The sequence below is a fragment of the Podarcis raffonei genome, chromosome 12 (assembly GCF_027172205.1).
Source record: "Podarcis raffonei isolate rPodRaf1 chromosome 12, rPodRaf1.pri, whole genome shotgun sequence".
Lineage (NCBI taxonomy): Eukaryota > Metazoa > Chordata > Lepidosauria > Squamata > Lacertidae > Podarcis > Podarcis raffonei.
Genome location: NC_070613.1, coordinates 2,471,676 through 2,491,743, shown reverse-complemented (window position 1 = coordinate 2,491,743; position 20,068 = coordinate 2,471,676). Strand labels below are relative to the sequence as shown.

Here is a 20,068-nt window from a genome sequence, read left to right as displayed (position 1 = left end):
AATCCACATACCGTAGGAGGAAAATAACCCTCCAGGCTGTTTTCAGAAAAGCGAACAAACGAGTGGATAAGTAAATAAGTAAATAAATGCCGTCGCCCCTTATATCTTTTTTTTTGTGCGTAGTTATTTGCCCTCCCCCCCCCGCAGAGGGCGCCGAACGGGAGCCGGAAGTTCCGGGGCGCCGCTGGCTCGCGGCACTGGGTGCTCCTCTTTCCCCCTTGCGGCGCCGGCGGCGACAGGAGACGCAGCAGCAGCAGCAGCAGCAGCAGCGCGTCAAGCGACGGCGTCGAGCCTCGGAGCGCGCCTCGCCGGTGCGCCTGCGCGCCGCGTCCCGTGCGCGCATGCGCGCCCCCTAGCGCAGAGCGGCGCTTGGCAAGACTGTGGCTGCGTGAGGAGCTGCGCTCGGCGGCGGCGGCCGCCTCCTTCCCTCCCTCCTTCCTGCCTCCCCTCGCTCCGTCCGGCCTCCGCCTCCTCCGCCTCCTCCTCCGCCGGGCGGCGGGCGGACCCAGCAGCCAGCCCGCCCCGCGCCCTCCCCGCCCGGCTGGAACCTCGTTGCGGCGCCGAGCCCCGGCTGAGGGGGGCAACAAAGGGCCATGGAGGGGGGGGCGCCGCCGCCCGCGCAGGTGAGGGGGGGGGTTAACCCTGTCCTGCCCGGAGGGGGGTCAGAGGGGGGGACCCTTCCCAGGAGGAGGGGGGGTTGGTGGGGAGGGGGACATTGGCACGCTTGGCTTCGGGGGTCCTGGGGGGGCAGCTGCGTTTGGTAGGGAGAGGGATAATCTATACTCTGGGGGGGGGGAGAGGAAAATGTGTGTCTTTTTTGGGGGGGTCCTTCATCTGGGAGAGAGGAAAATGTGTGTCTTTTGGGGGGGAGAGGAAAATGTGTGTCTTTTGGGGGGGAGAGGAAAATGTGTGTCTTTTTTGGGGGGGTCCTTAATCTGCGAGTCTTATGAAAGCTGCGTTTTTGTAGGGAGAGGGATATTCTGTACTGTGCGGGGGGGGGGGGAGGAAAACGTGTGTCTATTTTTGGGGGGGTCCTTCCTCTGCGAGTCTTACGAAAGCAGCTGCGTTTGGTAGGGAGAGGGGTGAACTCTGTATAGTGGGAGAAGGGAAATGTGTCTTTTCTGGGGGTGGGTGGGGGTATAGCTTGTGCCTCCCCCTCCCCAGTTAGCTGCCTTTTTGGGGGGGCGGGTGGTGGTGCTGAGTTTGAGAGGTCTCCCCAACATCACCACTTTCCCACCCGGTGGGCCTGTCAAAAGCCGGCCCAGACAGCTGCTTGCTGCAGTCCTTGGAGGCTGCCTGTCTGTAAGGGGGGGGGGCGCCTCTGTCGTAGCTCTTGAAATCTATGCAAAAAGGGGTGGGGGTGGGGACAAGCATTTATCCCTCTCTCTGTGTGTGTTTTTTTCCGCCCCCCACTTTCCGATTTTCCCTGGGCTTCTCCTGCCACAGTTTGGCAGGTTACACCCCGCCTTCCTTCCCTTAACCTTATTGCTACCATGCAAATGGCACAACCAGCTGGTCATTTGTGGCCTGTGCAGTAGAATGAGAAGGGGGGGGGGGAGAGGGAGGAGGGAGGGAAGAAAGAGAGATTTGTTTACATCAGGCTTTGTTTTCGGCCATCATTGGGGCTCGGGGCATTTGCCTTTCCCAGGAAGGCTAGCCCCCCATCCCGTAACCGGCCTACTTCCTGACTGCTCTCCCTTATCCCTAAACCCCCATTCCTGTTGGGAATACCCCTCTCCAGCGAGGTGGTGCTGATCTTTTAGGAAGAGGGGTGAAGAAGAAGAAAGCGTAAGCGTTTAATCCTCCGGCCCTCCTTGCTTACACAGATTTCACCCAAGGCGTTGATTTCAAGCCTTGGGCCACACCGGCGTCTGTGAGAAACCCCCTGATCTCTTTCAACCCTTCATTTCTTTCTTCCGGAGCCTGACACAGACACGAATTCTGTCTCCTGTCCTGCATGTTTCTAACCAGCTGTCAGTAGCCTTGAGTGCAGGGAGAGCGATAGAGAGAGAGAGATGTGTTGTTGTTGTTAATATTAAGGTGAAGCCAAAACAGATCTGTCTTTGGACAGGAATGAGGGGGTTCCTGCTCTTCGTTCTATAGGCCAATTTGGAGAACAGGATGTTATTTCTGCCTCTTCTTTGTGTGGGGAGAGATATTCCATTAGAAAATGTTGGTGGGATTCCTCAGCAGCTGCCATTGTTATTTCAAGATTAGGTCCCCTCTGAACAATCTCCAGTTTTCTGGGGTTTGCTCTTAAACTGTGTCTGAAATCTCAGGTGAAAGCCAGGTATAGGCACCACTCTGGAGCAACTGGGAAGCATGTGTGTTTGTGTGTGTTGAGTTCAGCTTGCCCTGTGGTAGAATTGACCCTAAAAACAGTACCATGGCCAGGGCCTTGTAAATGCATAGCAAGCCCTCAGCGTAGCATCCCCTCCTAAAAAAATGGTAACGAGGAAGGAGGCGTGGCCACAGGGCTGTCTTGCCTCACCTGAGGCAAGGATGCTCCTGGCATAGGATTCCCCCCCTTCAGTATAAAGTTATTGGCTAAGGCTGCAGTCGTAACTGCGTCTACTCGGAAGCAAGCCCCGCTGAGTTCAGCAAAGCTCACTCCCAGTGAAGTGGGATTACGACTGCGGCCTTACGCAAAGGAGTGCATAGACATTCTGCTTCTTAATTTAGAGCTCCCCTGGGTTGGGCGCACACAGGAAGCGCTAAGGTGTTAGCCAGGAAGTGGGGTTTTGAGAGTTGATGGGGGAACTGCAGCAACCTAAAGCCTCTCTGAAGAACCACAAGCCCGGCTGGAGGTAGAAGGAAGAGAGAGACTGACTCAAGCTGGCTTCTGCCATGGTTTTGTTATTTGTCAGGCAGTTATTAGGGCCTTTCCCCAGCTGGAGATTCCCGGTGGTTAAGCAGCCTCATGTCTGTAGTGCAAATGGGGCTGCCCCACCAGGCAGAAGGCTGTGCTTAGCTTTGCAGATATTGAATATGTCTCGGGGAACAACGGGGCACTTTCATTTTTTAACTCCTTACTGGGTTTTTTATTTTATTTTAAACAACCACCCTGCCTTTGATATATACAGAGTATCTTCTAAAATACATGTTGTGTGCATATTAAGGTACATATGTGTCACTTGTGGTAACTGAGGGTATATGCTTCTGTGGAATTTTTTTTCTAGGACCCACAATCCTTACTTCCAAGTTTAGGAAGCCAAACTTAAATTTCAACTATCCTGCTTTAGGAGGCATCCATGCCAACATAAATTGGCTCTCCCCCACCAACCTGGTGCCCTCCAGATCTGAAGACATCAGGTCTAGATCAGTGTCATTAAAGCTTTCGCTTCTGTTAGAAGTTCAGCGAGATGTTGAATTATACACACACATGCACAAAGTGGCGCCATTTTTATTTATTTGTATGCTGCCTTTCTGCAAAAAGCAGCTCTATGGAAAATTCTAAAACCATCAATTTGAATAACTCGCATGCACAAAATCAGTTCTAAAACACCAATCAATATGAGCAGCGTGGGCATCTGTGATGACAGGGAGCATTTTGCTAGCTCAGTTCTGTTCCAGATCTTTCTTTTAACAGAGCCAAGCCAGGTAGCCTATACTCCTGCTGTAGCTCTCCTGCCTCTGGGCTAAGCACAGGAGCCAAGTGGAATCATAGAATTGTAGAGTTAGAAGGGACCGTGAGGGTCATCTAGTCCAGCCCCCTGTAATGCAGGAATTTTTGCCCAATGGGGGCTTGAACTGAACCCATGACCCATGAGATTAAGAGTCTCATGCTCTACTGACCATGCTACTCTGATGGAGCCTCACAGTTCAGAGGCAGTATACCTCTGATTGCTAGATTCTGGGGATAACAACAGGGAAGGGCCATGCCCTGTTGCCATGCCCTGTGTGTGAGGACTGAAGGGCATTTGGCTGCCAGCCAGGATGCCAGACAAACTGGAGCTTTGAGCTAATGGTGCAAGGTGATCTTTATGCTAGCCTTTCCCAACCAGATGCTCTCCAGATGTTTAGGGACTACAATGTCCATCAGCCCCAGCATCATACGGGGGAGCTGATGATGGGAGTTTTCATCCAAAACATCTGGAGGGCACCTGCTTTGAAAACACTTGCCTCATGTAGTTACGCCCTTCCTCTCGTATAGGCAGGTGTTGCTGCAAATGTGTGTGTGCAGGTCTATGGGCAATGCACTTGCCTTGCCTGTTGGTTAGCCCACAGAGCCAAGAAATTCCAAATCATTCTATCATGCAATTTGTTCGTCACCTTTCCAAAGACAAAACCATGCTCAAGGCGGCTTGCGACATAAAAAAAAAACTTTGGTAACTGCAGACATAGCAAAAGTAGCCATGAACAATAAACAGAAGATCAGAAAGCACACAACCAAACGGAACAATTTCCACATGAATCGTAAGAGCCAAAATAAAGATATAAAAAATTAACAGCAACAACTGCCCCCGACAAGACCCCTCAAACAAAACCCCAGCCCATTAAAATAACAGCTCCTGTACATTCGCACACAATTGCTTGCATGTTTACCCAACAAGGGGAGCTGCTAATGAGAATGGAACCTGTTTGCCCTGGCCTTTTAGCGCTGGATATATCCCTGGGTGTGCCCCGTTTGCTCTTGACCAGCTGCGCTCGGGTTTTCCATCAAACACATTATCTCAGCGATCTGGTTCTGTTGTGGCTACTTGCCTAGCAAATTGAGAGTGGGGGCTTGAATTGGGAGCACCCAGTTCACATTCTCACTGCGCTGTCTTACAGGCGTCTCCTCCGAAGTAAGCCTCATTGCCGTCAGTGGGACTTGTTCTTTTGGATTAGTGTCCTTAGCAAGGGTGGTGGTGAGGAATCTTTTGCCCTCCAGGTGCTGTTGGATCTTCCAAATGCCACCAGCCATCCAAATGGCCAACGGTTAGGGATGACAGGGCTTTGTTTATTTAAAACAGCGTTAGGCTCACCTTCATTGACAAGCAACCCCAAGGTTGGGCACAATGAAACGAAACAAAACAAGGTTTTGGAGAATCACAGGTTTCTTCTTGCTGGTTCTCACAGGACTGGAAACCCCCCCCCCCCAGCCAGTTGTAGTTTCAAGCACAAGCATCCCAAGAGAGTCCACTGAAAATGTGGGCTGCAACAACAACAAAAAGTCTTTTAAGAGTGGCACCTCAAACTTACTATGGCATAAGCTTTTGTGGACCAGAGTCTGCTTCGTCAGAAGTCTTATCCTGACCTGCAAGCACATATCTACTTGGTGGTAGTGGTGGGATTATAAAAAGTGAGGTCAGGAGGATTTGACGGCTGCTCCTCTGGAAATGAGGACAATGAGCAATTATTTCTGTCCTCCTGGGCAGAGAGCATTGGCTAAGACTTCCCTTTTCCAAGGCTGCCTATCTTCCCACGAGCCAGTGCAAGGGGATACGGATAGCCAGTGCTCTGCTTTGGGACTTGGTCGGCCACAAAGCCAAGAACAGCAGTATCGGCCTACAGCGCAAGCTGAGAAAAGCCCGGCTGCTGGATGAGGCCAAAGGGGGCTCATCTAGCTCAGCATCTTGTTCTTGCAGTGGCCAACCTGAATGTCCAAAGGGAAGCCCAGGGGCAGGAACCCAATGCAATGGCATTTTCAATTCCCAGCAAGTGGTATCCAGCAGCGTTCAAAATTCACCAGGCGCATTTTGCACCTGGCTATCGGCTGCTTGCAACCAAGTGAAGATGCCTGGGAGACAATACGGTGCTTGACATCTCCACCAACTGGAGGTGCGTGCCTGGGGATCCTTGGGTCTTGACTGTTTTCCCACATTAGGATGGAATGAGTTGCCTATGGAGGAAGGTTGCAGCGTTGGGGACTTTTTAGTTTAGATAAAAGCAACATGATAGAAGTTTATAAAACGATGCATGGCATCTAGAAAGTGGATGGGGAAAAGTTTTTCTCCTTCGTACCTGTGGGCATCCCAGTGAAGCTGAATGTGGGAAGATCTAGGATAGATAAACGAAAGTCCTCTTTCATGCAATGCGTAATTAAACTGTGGAACTCAATGCCACAGGAGGCAGCAATGGCCACCAACATGGATGGCTTTCAAAGAGGATTAGACAAATTCATGGAGGGCTGTCGACGGCTACCGGCCACAATGGCTGTGTTCTGCATCCACAGGCAGAGACAGCAATGCTTCCGAATTCTTGTGGCTGGAGACCACTGGAGGGGAGAGTCTCTTCCCCTCCTGCTGGCTGGCCACTGTGAGAACAGGATGCTGGGCTAGATGGGCCATGGGCCTGATCCTGCAGGCTCTTCTTATGTTCTCAAGTGTGGAGCAGTGCATTCATATTTTCACTGCAGGACAGTGAGCACTGGAAGCTGCTTATCCTGGATCAGACCAATGGTCCATCCAGCTCACTAGCACCTTCACCAGTCTTGGGGGACCTGTGTGCCTCTAGATGTTATGGGACTACAACTCCCATTGTCCCTGACTTGGTCATGTTGGCTGCTGGAGCAGATGGGAGCTGGGAGTCGATGTTTAGAGACCAACAGGTCTACCACCACTGCTCTACACTGTCAGTGCCTCTCCAGGTTTTCAGACAGAGATTTTTGCCAGCCCTTGCTGGAGATGCCTGCAATTGAGCCTTGGACCTCCTGCGTGCAAACCAGTTGCTGTGGCTGTTTCCCCTAACCCCTGTCTTTTTCTTCAACCAGGCATCAGAACTGGACCGGGAGCCTCGGCGACGGTTTCCTCCTCGGCTCCCCACCGACCCCGACCAAATGTTCGAAAGGGAAACGCAGACCGCCGAGATCTCTCTCACCTTGGTGGCATCCTTCCAAGCGATGGAGAAGAAGGTGGAGTCTCACGCCACGCGGTTGCTGGATTTGGAGGGCAGGACGGGGATGGCGGAGAAGAAGATAATAGACTGCGAGAAAACAGCTGTGGAAATCGGGAACCAACTGGAGAGCAAGTGGGCTGCTTTGGGGACTCTGATCCAGGAGTACGGGCTGCTGCAAAGGAGGCTGGAGAACATGGAGAACCTCCTGAAGAACCGTAATTTCTGGATCCTCAGGTTCCCTCCGGGCTCCAAGGGAGAAACCCCCAAGGTAAGGGCCTCATTGGTGCTGCAGGATAATGTTATATCTTCCACCTAGATCCGTGATCTGAGCATGAAAACCTGAGCATGAAAACAACTAATCTAGAATGCGGCAGCTAGTCTGGTGACTGGGAGCGGCCGCCGAGACCACATAACACCGGTCCTGAAAGACCTACATTGGCTCCCAGTATGTTTCCGAGCACTGTTCAAAGTGTTGGTGCTGACCTTTCAAGCCCCAAACGGCTCTGTCCTGTATACCTGAAGGAGCGTCTCCACCCCCATCGTTCGGCCCGTACGCTGAGGTCCAGCGCCGAGGGCCTTCTGGCAGTTCCCTCCCTGCGACAAGTGAGGTTACAGGGAACCAGGCAGAGGGCCTTCTTGGTAGTAGTGCCCGCCCTTCCATCAGATGTCAAGGAAATAAACAACTATCTGACTTTTAGGAGACATCTGAAGGCCGCCCTGTCAAGGGACGATTTTAATGTTTGATGTTTTATCGTGTTTTAAATATTCTGTTGGAAGCTGCCCAGAGTGGCTGGGGAAACCCAGCCAGATGGGGGGGTATTAATAATAAATTATTATTGTTATTATTGTGAAGCTTTAAAAGGAAATTAAACAAATGCATGGTGGATGACAAGTCTATGAGGCTGCAATCCTATGGACTCGTTGAAGCCAACTTCTGAGTAGGCATGTGCAGGACTGCATGGTCAAGCAAGCTTTATGGAACCTCCATGTGCAAGAGCAGTCTATCACTGAGTGTCAGTTAGTGGGGAGGAACAGCAGGATCAAGTAATTGCCTTCAGGCCTTCTTTGGGTGTATGGTTGACTATGGTTGGAAAACAGGATCTTTGAGTAGATGGACCTTTGATCTGATCTAGGGAAAACTGGGACTTGGGAAAACAAGGCCCTGTCTAATGTCCCTGGGCAGGGTGAGTCAGTGTTGAGACTGAAAGATTAAAAAAAAGACTCTTGAGCCTTTATTCTGTTTCATCTTGGTTGCATTTAGTTAACTCACGTTGAGAGGAAAGGTTTGCAGAAATAGCTCACTAGAGGGAATCTAAATTTCTTCTTTTTTCTTTAAAGAAGATGAAGTGAGACAGCTGTCCAGAAGAAGCTATAATTTACATAGAGATGGAGTCTAGATTTCTGCACAATTGAGACATCCAATTTCTGCAGTTTGAAATAATTTGCGACGGTGAAATCGGTTCTGCTTAATCTATGTCTTTTGTTTGGTGGCAAAGCTGACAGAGGGAGGAGAGTTCTTCTGAGGCAGGGGTCCTGTTGGACTACAACTCCCATCATTCCTGGCTATTGCCTATGCTGGCTGAGGCTGATGGGAATTGCAGTTGACAACATCTTGCACATTCCTTGGGAATAAGTGATACTGAGTTCATGGGAACTTACTGCAAAGGATTGAGCTGTTGGGGATGTTTTGAATAAGGACTAGGAGGCGAGGGACCGGGAGAGTTAGGGGGTGTGCTCACTCATTTGATGCTTGGGAGGACAGCCATGGTGATACTGTAGTTAGTTCACCATACAGTCATGGTGAAGATATACATCCATGATTAGATACTAGTTCAGAAAATAAAAAATGTTCCAATCCAAGATCAGTCAAGAGAATGGGAGCATTATTAACGGTCTTCAAACAAAAACATCTTGGAGGTCCCAGGCCACAGAGAGGTTAGCTGACCTCAACCAGAACCAGGGCTTTTTTGGCTGTGGCTCCGATCTGGTGGAACGCTTTGTCCCAAGAGACTAGGGCCCTGCGGGACTTGACATCTTTCCGCAGGGCCTGCAAGACAGAGCTGTTCCACCAGGCCTTTGGCCAGGGCACAGCCTGACCCCCTCCTTTGGTAATTCTTCACAGAACTCGAGCCCAATGGTTGCCATCAATTTGATTTGAACTGATTTTATAATGAATTGATTTTAGAATGCTGTATTATTTTACTGTTGTTAGCCGCTCTGAACCGGGCTTTGGCTGGGGAAGGCGGGATATAAATAAATTTTATTCTTATTCTTATTATTTTCATAGAAGCGAAGAGAGCTACTATTCGCATGTGATCAGTGCAAAATTGAAGCAAATTTGGAGAGAACCTGCAATCCACGCATTTGTTTTTTAATATACCTCCACCACGTAGTCCATTGGCTTAGCAGTGCCTTGCAAAACACATATCAAATGGGTCAATTTATCTGAAACTATGATACGCAAGGCCTTTGTGAACCAGATGTTAAGGGGAAAAGATTGGCGTACTTTTCCATAATGTTCCCAATAAGAGAACTTACAATGATTGATTTTGGCCCAGGGATTTCCAGCTGGGATCCTAGCTCTTACAAAAGCAGGTGTGAAATGTTGGTTGGATGAGAAGCTTGGAGAATCCTGACAGCTCTTGTGGTTGCAGGTGCCCGTGACGTTTGACGACGTGTCCGTCTATTTCAACGAAAAGGAGTGGGAGAAGCTGGAGGAGTGGCAGAAGGAGCTGTACAAGAACTTAATGAAGGGGAACCACGAATCCTTGATCTCTCTGGGTAATGTTGCACAAGGCAGTTGTGGGCTCCAGCTGGCCTGGACAGGGAACTCCATGCTTCCTTCTGAGGAAGGGCTGAATTTGAGTGCCAAGCCATATCCATAGACTGTGTGCAGCATTTGTCTCTGGGGCCAGATAATCATGGGGCTCTCTGCTTATGCCGTCCCTACTTAAGCCAGATCATTTGCTTAATCTGCTGGAAGCTGTTTCCACTCTCATTATGTCCGGCGCTCTGGACCATTGTCTGTTCAGCTGATTCTTTGATTGATTGATTGGGAAATGGGCATCCCCACCTTCCAAATCGGAATTTGCATGGTTGATCTTGTCACGTTGATAACCACCCTGGAATTGCGATCGACATTGTAAAAGCTTGTGTCTGAACCCAGTATTCCTGTGTCTCCCTACACACATTGCCAAGAGGTTTCAGACCTTTGGCCAGAGTTATAACACGTGTTCATTACAAATACTGCATGTGTTTACTCTTAACCTTATGCCCCAGGAAGTTCACGCACAAGAGGAATAAATCGGGTTTATTGCATGGACTGAAAGCGAGAGGGTATAGCGATTGTGCCTCAGGCAGTGAAGTTATAAGCAGGTAGCAACTTATGCGAGATACACACCTTGATTTAAAGAGTAAAGAAGGATCCCTATCAAAAGCAGCCTCCCTTTTGGAACATGCCATGAATTCCACTGTTGACAGTGGAATGGTCTCCCTTGGGAGGTTGTGGACTCTCCTTCCTTAGAGCAGCCTTTCTCAACCTGTGGGTTCCCAGATGTTGTTGAACTACAACTCCCATCACCCCTAGCTAGCAAGGCCAGAGCTCAGGGATGATGGGCATTGTAGTCCAACGACATCTGGGGACCCACAGGTTGAGAACCACTGCCTTAGAGGTTGTTCAGCAGAGGTTGCATGGGCATCTGTCAGGGATGCTTTAGCTGTGATTCCTGCGTAGCAGTGGGTTGGGCTAGATGACCTTTGGGGTGCCTTCCAACTCTAAAATTCTATGATTCTGTGATTCTATGAAATGTAAAGGAGGCAACAAAATAAAATATGTCCCTTCCTCCACCCCCCTCTCTTCATGTAAAGAGTATGATTTACAAGCAGAAACTGTGTCTTTGCGTCAAATTACTGTATTTTTTGCTCTATAAGACTCACTTTTTCCCTCCTAAAAAGTAAGGGGAAATGTGCCTGCGTCTTATGGAGCGAATGCAGGCTGCGCAGCTATCCCAGAAGCCAGAACAGCAAGAGGGATCGCTACTTTCGCTGCGCAGTGATCCCTCTTGCTGTTCTGGCTTCTGGGATTCAGAATATTTTTTTTATTGTTTTCCTCCTCCAAAAACTAGGTGCATCTTATGGTCAGGTGCGTATTATAGAGCGAAAATATGGTAAATGTTGGGGAATGAAAGATAAGATTCATGCCTTTTGTTAACAGTCATCAACAGGTTTACCATACCTATTAGCCAATCACCCATTCCCACTACCCTTCTGAGAAATACCCCTCCCCACCCTCTCACTATATAGAAGGGTCTGGTGACTTCTGTTTCAGAGTATCTGAAGAAGTGTGCATGCACACAAAAGCTTATACCCAGAACAAACTTAGTTGGTCTCTAAGGTGCTACTGGACAATTTTTGTCATTTTTTTTGGGAAGGATTCTTTTAAATACTTTTTTAGGGGGGAAAAGTTTTTTTTAAGGACTTGATTCTTTTAAAGGAATTTTTTTGGGAAGAGTTTTTTAAATAATCTTTTTCTAGGTTTTTATTTATTTATTTCGACTACGGCAGACCAGCACAGCTACCTACCTGAATCTACTGGCTACCTGTTCATGCAACACTTTGGTGCTGGGTGTTTTTGGACCTGTTCATGAAAGTAGTTCACCTCTTTCTTCTCCTTTTGTCTCATGTTAGGGTTAGGGCCAGGGCCTTTTCAGTACTGGCCCTGACTTGGTGGAACGCTCTGTCCCAAGAGACCAGGGCCCTGCGGGACTTGACATCTTTCCGCAGGGCCTGCAAGACAGAGCTGTTCCATCTGGCCTTTGGTTTGGACTCAGCCTGACCCTTATGTTTCCCTCCCCTTATGGTCTTGATTTATCGGCTACTTTTAAAACAAGGCTGCATTTTAAATTGCATTTTAACCTGTGTTTTAAATTGGGTCCCCCCTCCATTATGTTTTTTACTGTGATTTTATTGGTGTTAGCCGCCCAACTCTGGCCAGGGAGGGCGGGATATAAATAAAATTTATTAATAGTATTATGTTTATATTTATTTGTTTGTTCATGTGCAGAATTTCTCCCCTGCCCTTCTAGTGCCCATGCACCACTCAGGGTGGCTTACAACAATTTTAAATCGCAACACAATCAATATCCATTTATTTATTTGTCAAAATTTATTTGCTGCTTAATCAACAGAAATCCATAATCGGTTTACACATAAAACCATGTAAAACAGTCATTTAAAATGCTGACTAACTGTCTCCTAAACCGGTGACCGTCTTGTTCTTTGTCTCCAACAGACTATGCAATTTCTAAGCCGGGCGTTTTGGCTCAGGCAGAGCCTGGTACCGACTCGTGTCTTGGAGATGAGCAGGACTCAGAAGAGCAAGGCAGTCTTCCTGACCCTACTGCAGGTGAGCAACGGGTCTGTAGGATTTGTGCTGCAGGTCTGTCTCGGTGTGTGTGTGGGGGGGTCCTGCAACAAAAGGCACTGCTTTAAGTTCAGACAGAACTGTTTAGTCCTGCTTCAGTATTTATTTTTCTCTCTTTTTTTTTTACAAACAAACCCCACTGTCACAAAACACTTTTTATGCAAATCGTAGCCATGATGGCTGTGCTGGGCTTCCAGAATTTGAGGCGGGGATGCTTCTGAATCCCAGCTGCTGAAAACCACAGGAGGGGAGAGGTGCTGTTGTGCTCAAATCCTGCTTGCAGGTTTCGCATGCTCAGAGCAGCTCCTGTCAGTACGCCTTTCAACCGATGTGCAGCGACTGGGCTCAATAGCTGGTTCTGCCCTGGCTGGGCTAGGTGACTGGAGCACTTTCAGAGACCTTGCAATCCTGGGAAACAGGTCCCAGTGCCCTGGACCCACAACTGTGTATTGTGAGCACCAGACTCAAGCAGAATATAACGTATTTTTCATCCTATAGGACGCACCGGCCCATAGGACGCACCTAGATTTTGGGGGGAGGGGGGAAAATTATTTTCCTCTCCCAGCCCCCAGAACAGGACCCAGAGCCATGCCGAAGCTGCGTGCAGCTTTGGCATCGCTCTGGGAGCTTGCGGGGCTGGGGGAGGGGGAAGCCCTCCGCCAGCCTCCAAACCAGGTCGGGAGACAGCGGGATGGCGCGCTGTGCCTCCCCGCTGTCCCCCGAGTTTGCGGGGCTGGCGACGGGGCGGAGCAGGCTTCTCCCCCCCCGCCAGCCTTCTAACAAAGTCGGGGGACAGCGGGATGGCGGCGTTCCGCCTCCCCGCTGTCCCCCGATCTTGTGGGGCTGGAGGTGGGGCTCTTCTGAAGCCTGGAGAGCGAGAAGGGTCGGTGCGCATCGACCCCTCTCACTCTCCAGGCTTCAGCGAAAGCCTGCATTCGCCCCATAGGATGCACACACATTTCCCCTTCATTTTTGGAGGGGGAAAAGTGCGTCCTATAGGGCGAAAAATACGGTAAATAACGCGGAAGCTAGCCGTGAAGCATAACTCCTTTTATTTATAAAAGCTACTACAAACTAACGAACTACTGGCTTGCATGAGTGTTACAGCTCCCACTCGGCCATCTGGTCACAACATAGATAAGACTCTCTCCACACACAGAGTCAGGCAGTCAGGCAGGAGCAAAAGTGTACAAGAGCAGTTTCCGCCCGTTCCTTTATCAAAACATAAGACCAGGAGATTCTTGCAATGGGAGGGGGTGAAAATATCAACAGCTCCTGCACTTTGTGCCAGCTGCAGCTTTAAGGGCATTGCAGCAGTCCAGGTTTGAGGTTGCCAATGCTGTACCGCTGTAGCCAGATTATTCCCTATACAGTGCTACCTCGGGTTAAGACTTAATTTGTTCCGGAGGTCCATTCTTAACCTGAAACTGTTCTTAACCTGAAGCACCACTTTAGCTAATGGGACCTCCTGCTGCCGCTGTGCCGCCAGAGCACGATTTCTGTTCTCATCCTGAGGCAAAGTTCTTAACCCGAAGCACTATTTCTGGGTTAGCGGAGTGTGTAACCTGAAGCGTATGTAACCTGAAGCGTATGTAACCCGAGGTACCACTGTGTATATATGTAATTTACATTTCAAAATATTCATTTAAACAACCTTAAATCAATGACTTCCCTTCTTCTCTTTCCGTGGTTCATTTTCCATACCATACATCCCTGCATATTTTACATGAACTAAACCATTCGGTAGTCCATGGTTACATCTATCAAAACTCATTTACTCTGTAAATCTTAATGCTACCAGCTTTTTTAAATAAACACAATTTTCACCCATATAGTCATTAAACATTGTCCAGTCTTCTTTAAACATACATTCTTCTTGTTCTTTTATTCTATAAGTTAAATGTGCAAGCTGTCTGTATTCCATCAGCTTAAGTTGCCATTCTTCTTTCGTTGAGACCTCCTTCATTTTCATTTTTTGGGCTGACAAAACATGGGCCACAGTAGTAGCATACATAATCTTTTTTGACACCTGGGAATTTCCCTCTGAATTATCCCCAACAGAAAGGACTCTGGTATTTTTGGAAAATTACTTTTAAACATTTCCCCCCCCCATTATATATCATTTCCCAATACTCTTTTACCCTTTTACCAGTCCAAAGCCAGGTTATTCTTGTCCAGGAGCAGTGGCTGCTGGTGTACCAGTTAAAACTGGTGGAAAGCACTCCTAACCATTGGAGATACTGGTGTCTCTGGTGACAGCAGCAAATCTCCCAGGCTTCAAGCATGCTCCTTCAGAGAAAGTGCAGCCCCTGTGGACCCAGAGCAGTTATCAAATAGCGGAGATGATAGCACTGAGCACTGTGGAAAAGATTTCTCCCATGAAGCCAATGTGTTGTGGCTGGAGTCATGAAAGTCACTGGGTGACCTTGGGCCGGTCACTGCCTCTCAGTCTAACCCTACCTCACAGGGTTGTTGTGGAGATTATTATTGTTGTTGTTTTTATTGGCTTTTACAAACAGGAATAATGTTATACAAATAAGTATAGCAAGTTTTCTCATGTCTTGTTGTGGGGATTGTTTGAGGAGCGGGGAGAACCATGTATGCCACCTTCAGATCTTAGGACAAAAGGGTGGGATATTTGTTGTTGTTTAGTCGTTTGGTCATGTCCGACTCTTCCTGACTCCCTGGACCAGAGCACGCCAGGCACTCCTGTCTCCCACTGCCTCCCGCAGTTTGGTCAAACTCATGCTGGTAGCTTCGAGAACACTGTCCAACCATCCTGTCCCCTTCTCCTTGTGCCCTCCATCTTTCCCAACATCAGGATCTTTTCCAAGGAGTCTTCTCATAAGGTGGTCAAAGTCTTGGAGCCTCAGCTTCAGGATCTGTCCTTCCAGTGGGCACTCAGGGCTAATTTCCTTCAGAATGGAGAGGTTTGATCTTCTTGCAGTCCATGGGACTCTCAAGAGTCTCCTCCAGCACCAGAATTCAAAAGCATCAATTCTTCGGCCATCAGCCTTCTTTATGGTCCAGCTCTCACTTCCATACATCACCACAGGGAAAACCATAGCTTTAACTATATGGACCTTTGTTGGCAAGGTGATATCTCTGCCTTTTAAGATGCTGTCTTGGTGGGATATAAAAGCAATAAATATATAAATAAGCTACCTAGTCTGGAGTCTGCGTGGAATGATGGTGCTGCGTTCGTGGTGCATCCTAGTCCAGTCGCAGAACATGCAGGTGGTGGCTGCTGAAAGGGGGTTCTTGAGAACAGCGAGAGCCATTGCCAGCCCCCTTCCCTGCAATGTTGTCGCTGCAGGCTTTCGCTGATCCTCCTGCAATTTTACATTTTTTTAAAAATGAAAAATCCTCTTCCTTTCTGAATCCTTCCTCCCGCAGCTGGCATCAGGGTGGTGATCAAAACAGAGGAGTCCCATTCCGACGACTGCCCGGAGGACCTGGAGCCGCACCAAATGTCTGGGAGCTCGGAGGGGGATTTCCAAGGTCTGGATCAAGAAGCCCCCTGCAGAAGTCCTTACAGCGCAGCCACGCCTCTGGGGAAGTTTGCAGGGAATAACCTCGAGGCAGTGGGTGACTACGACATGGGCTTCGGGGAAATCAAGAGAGTGACTGTCCAGCACGGCACATGCACAGGTAAGAGCGTGAAAAACAGGTTTATTAAATTTCTGAGGAATCAATGAACTTAACCAAATACAACTTGATGGTTGTTCCATCAATACTGCAAGCAGCCCCAGTGTTCCAAAGGAGCCTTAAGACAAATAGCATAACCAATGAACTATTTCGCTCTAGTAAGTCTCTCTCTCTCTTGCATGCAATTGTGGGGGTCTTCGAGTTGGTGGCCAGGTTGCACGGAGCAGCAATGGGTCCAATCTCCCTCTGGCAGCATGCAGCTGATATGTCAGTTTTTCTAACGCTAACCTGCGCATACCATGAATCAGGTGTCAGACCCTGGCCTGATTTCAAGCATTTAGATACAGTGGTGCCTCTGGATGCGAACGGGATCCGTTCCGGAGCCCCATTCACATCCTGAGCAGAATGCAACCTGCGCATCTGCGGGTCGCAATTTGCCACTTCTGTGCATGCGTGTGACGGCATTTTGAGCATCTTCACATGTGCAATCAGCGAAACCCGGAAGTAACCCATTCTGTTACATTCGGGTCGCCGTGGAACGTAACCTGAAAATGCTCAACCTGAAGCATCTTTAACCCAAGATAATAATAATAATAATAATAATAATAATAATAATAATAATAATAATTTATTATTTATACCCCGCCCATCTGGCTGGGCCTCCCCAGCCACTCTGGGCGGCTTCCATAGAAACCAAAAATACAGTAAAATATCACACGTTAAAAACTTCCCTGAACAGGGCTGCCTTAAGATGTCTTCTGAATGTCAGGTAGTTGTTTATCGCTTTGACATCTGCTGGAAGGGCGTTCCACAGGGTGGGCGCCACTACCGAGAAGGCCCTCTACCTGGTTCCCTGTAGCTTTGCTTCTCGCAATGAGGAAACCGCCAGAAGGCCCTCGGCGCTGGACCTCAGCGTCCGGGCAGAATGATGGGGGTGGAGACGCTCCTTCAGGTATACTGGACCAAGGCCGTTTAGGGCTTGAAAGGTCAGCACCAACACTTTGAATTGTGCTCGGAAACGTACTGGGAGCCAATGTAGGTCTTTCAAGACCGGTGTTATATGGTCTCGGCGGCCGCCCCCAGATGACTGTATTTCCATCTGTGCTGCTGGCAGTAGAGCAGCCCTGGTGTCCTTTGTGAGTGAAGTGGGCCATGGAGCCTTCAAGGGAGTCTTGGGCTGAGCTGGGGTTTGCATAAAGGTTTCCCAGCTTATATTCTGGCTCTTGCCATCCACCTGTTGGTGCATGAGTACAAACTGAGGGTAGCTCTGAGGCTGGGAAGAGCAGCACCTCACAATCTTGCTGTGCAAAATTCCTTTCCCCCTACCACTCCCCCTTGATCAGTGGTGTTCCCGGAGGGGTGGGTGGTTACCTCTCTTCTCCTCTCCTCACCCCCAGCCCTGCTGATAGAACAAATTCAGCCATTCCCCAAAGCCATATAACCACCCTGATCAAGGTAATAATAATAATAATAATAAAATTTATTTATACCCCGCCCTCCTCAGCCAAGACCGGGCTCAGGGTGGCTAACACCCGATATAAAAGCAAATTGATTAAAATACAACTGAAAAACAAGATTTAAAACCTTAAAATACAGCCTAATTTCAATGGAAACTCAAATCAAAAACTTTTTGGGGGATGAAACGTCAAGTCTTCACAAAGGCTAACTATCCAGACTGGTCCTACATGGGCCAGAAAAAAGCCAGGGAAGTCCCCAAATAGGAGTTCCATCACAGAAGGAAAAAAGAATGAGGTGGAGGGAAACAAATTGACTCCATGCCAAAGGCCAGGCGGAACAGCTCTGTCTTACAGGCCCTGCGGAAAGAAATCAGATCCTGCAGGGCCCTGGTCTCATGAGACAGAGCGTTCCACCAGGCCGGAGCCAGTGTTGAAAAGGCCCTGGCTCTGGCTGAGGCTAATCTAACTTCCTTAGGGTAGTCTGTGTGGATTGCAAAAGTTGCCATTTTTAAAAAAGAAAAGAAATTCCAACTCTTTAGCATTGAGAGGGTTGCAGCGACTCATGACTGCCAACAGACTGGCAGGCCGTTTCCAGGAAATCCTGGAGAAACTTTAACCCTGAAATGTTTTCCCCACCAATCGAGTGACACCCTGACCTTTCCTTTTGTTTCCCTCCAAGATGGCGGCATTGTGATCAAAATGGAGGAGGAGGAGGAAGAAGAAGAAGAGGAGGAAGAGGAGGAGGAGGAGGAAGAAGAAGAAGACCCTGTCAACTTGGAGCCGCGCGGGCTGTTCTCCTCGAGAGCGGAGCCCCCATGCTCGCTGAATTGCAACGTGGAAGTGCTGCGGGAAGAGAAGCGGGTGGTGAAGCCCTCCAGGGCCACGGTGGGCATCTGTGCCCCTCTGTGCGAAAGGGACAGTGGCGTCGAGTCGCGGCCGGTCACCCTCCAGCAGAGGAACCGGACGCGCGAGAGGCCGTACATCTGCCCAGAGTGCGGCAAGAGCTTCATGCTGCGCATCAACTACATAATCCACCAGCGCAACCACCTCAAGGAAGGCCCCTATGAGTGCCACGCCTGCGACCTCAGCTTCCGCATCAAGCAACAGTTCCTGCTGCACCAGCGGCTGCACACCGCGCGGCGCGGGGTGGCTCCCCCACCCCGGCGGGGCCAGGCCTACCCCGACAAGCGCAGCCTCAAGCCGCAGCCCAGGCCCCCGCCGGCCCCAGGGAAGCCCTACAAGTGTGGCGAGTGCGAGAGCAGCTTCAGCCACAAGTCGAGCCTGAGCAAGCACCAGATCACGCACGTGGGTGAGCGGCCGTACTCGTGCGGCGAGTGCCGCAAGAGCTTCCGGCTGCAGATCTCGCTGGCCATGCACCAGCGGGTGCACGCCGGCAAGAACGAGCTGTCCTTCATCTGCCCGCAGTGCGGCAAGGCCTTCAGCCGCCCCTCGCACCTCCTGCGGCACCAGCGGACTCACACGGGCGAGCGGCCCTACAAGTGCAGCCAGTGCGACAAGACCTTCAGCGAGAAGTCCAAGCTGACCAACCACTACCGGGTGCACACGCGGGAGCGGCCCCACGCCTGCGGCGAGTGCGGCAAGGGCTTCATCCGCAAGCACCACCTGCTGGAGCACCAGCGCATCCACACCGGCGAGCGGCCCTACCACTGCACCGAGTGCGGGAAGAACTTCACCCAGAAGCACCACCTCCTGGAGCACCAGCGGGCGCACACTGGCGAGAGGCCCTACCCCTGCACGGAGTGCGCCAAATGCTTCCGCTACAAGCAGTCCCTCAAGTACCACTTGCGGACACACATGGGGGAGTGAGGACTGCTTCGCCCCCTTGCTCTCTCCCATCGCACTAAAGCCCGGGGATCGGGGAACTGACGGGGTGGGAAGCTGGGGGTTGGGGGGGAATCCTCCCAGCGCACCCCTCCGCCCTCTCCCCCGCCCCGTGCCCTGGGAGCACAGACTCATGGTCTCGTCCTTCAAGTAAATAACGGGTTTCAGAACCAACTAACCATACCTGTGTTGGCACCGCGCCACCTGCCAGCCCTGAACTCTCTCCGCCTTGCTTCCGCCTCCCCTGCCCTGTTCTGCTCTTTTTTTTATAATAAATGTGGAGTCTGATTTTTCTTTGGTAAGCAAATGCCTTCAGGTTTTGGGTTTGTTTCATGAGTGTCTGCGAACTCTGTATCCTGGGGGAAGCCCGGGTGAACAGAAGGTGCTAGTCCTGAGTGTGTGTATGGTCATGTTTAGACCTGGGACAGGAGGGACAGCAGGGACAGGAGGAACCCCAGCTTTGCCACATTTGCCTTAAGATGCGTTGTGCAATTTGGAGGAGAAGGGGCGGCGTCCTTGTGTGTACTTTGCACTGTTGTTGCAAAGTTTGGGTCTTTCTGGACACTGGGCAGAATCTGACATATTATTTGTTTCCCCTGTGGGAGAGAAGTTTGGATTTGTAATTACTCAGGAGATGGGGGAAACATGCTGGGTGAAGAAGCCGCTTGTGGTTATTTCAGGAGACCTCCTTTGGTTTTCTTCCCCCTGGTACATATGAAGCATCCTTAAAGGTAAAGGGACCCCTGACCATTAGGTCCAGTCGCGGCCGACTCTGGGGTTGCGGCGCTCATCTCGCTTTATTGGCCGAGGGAGCTGGCGTACAGCTTCTGGGTCATGTGGCCAGCATGACTAAGCTACTTCTGGCGAACCAGAGCAGTGC

The 20,068-nt window shown here is 50.0% G+C and overlaps 1 protein-coding gene across 1 annotated transcript; it reads left to right on the top strand.

The window, feature by feature from the left end:
• Positions 1 to 370: 370 nt before the first annotated feature.
• Positions 371 to 19,476, top strand: ZNF777 (zinc finger protein 777). Its single transcript, XM_053410292.1, has 6 exons — positions 371 to 623; positions 6,695 to 7,087; positions 9,474 to 9,600; positions 12,110 to 12,223; positions 15,638 to 15,892; positions 18,026 to 19,476. The coding sequence occupies exons 1-6, from the start codon at positions 594 to 596 to the stop codon at positions 19,171 to 19,173; spliced, it is 2,067 nt and encodes a 688-aa protein (XP_053266267.1). The 5' UTR covers positions 371 to 593; the 3' UTR covers positions 19,174 to 19,476.
• The last annotated feature ends 592 nt before the right edge of the window (positions 19,477 to 20,068 follow it).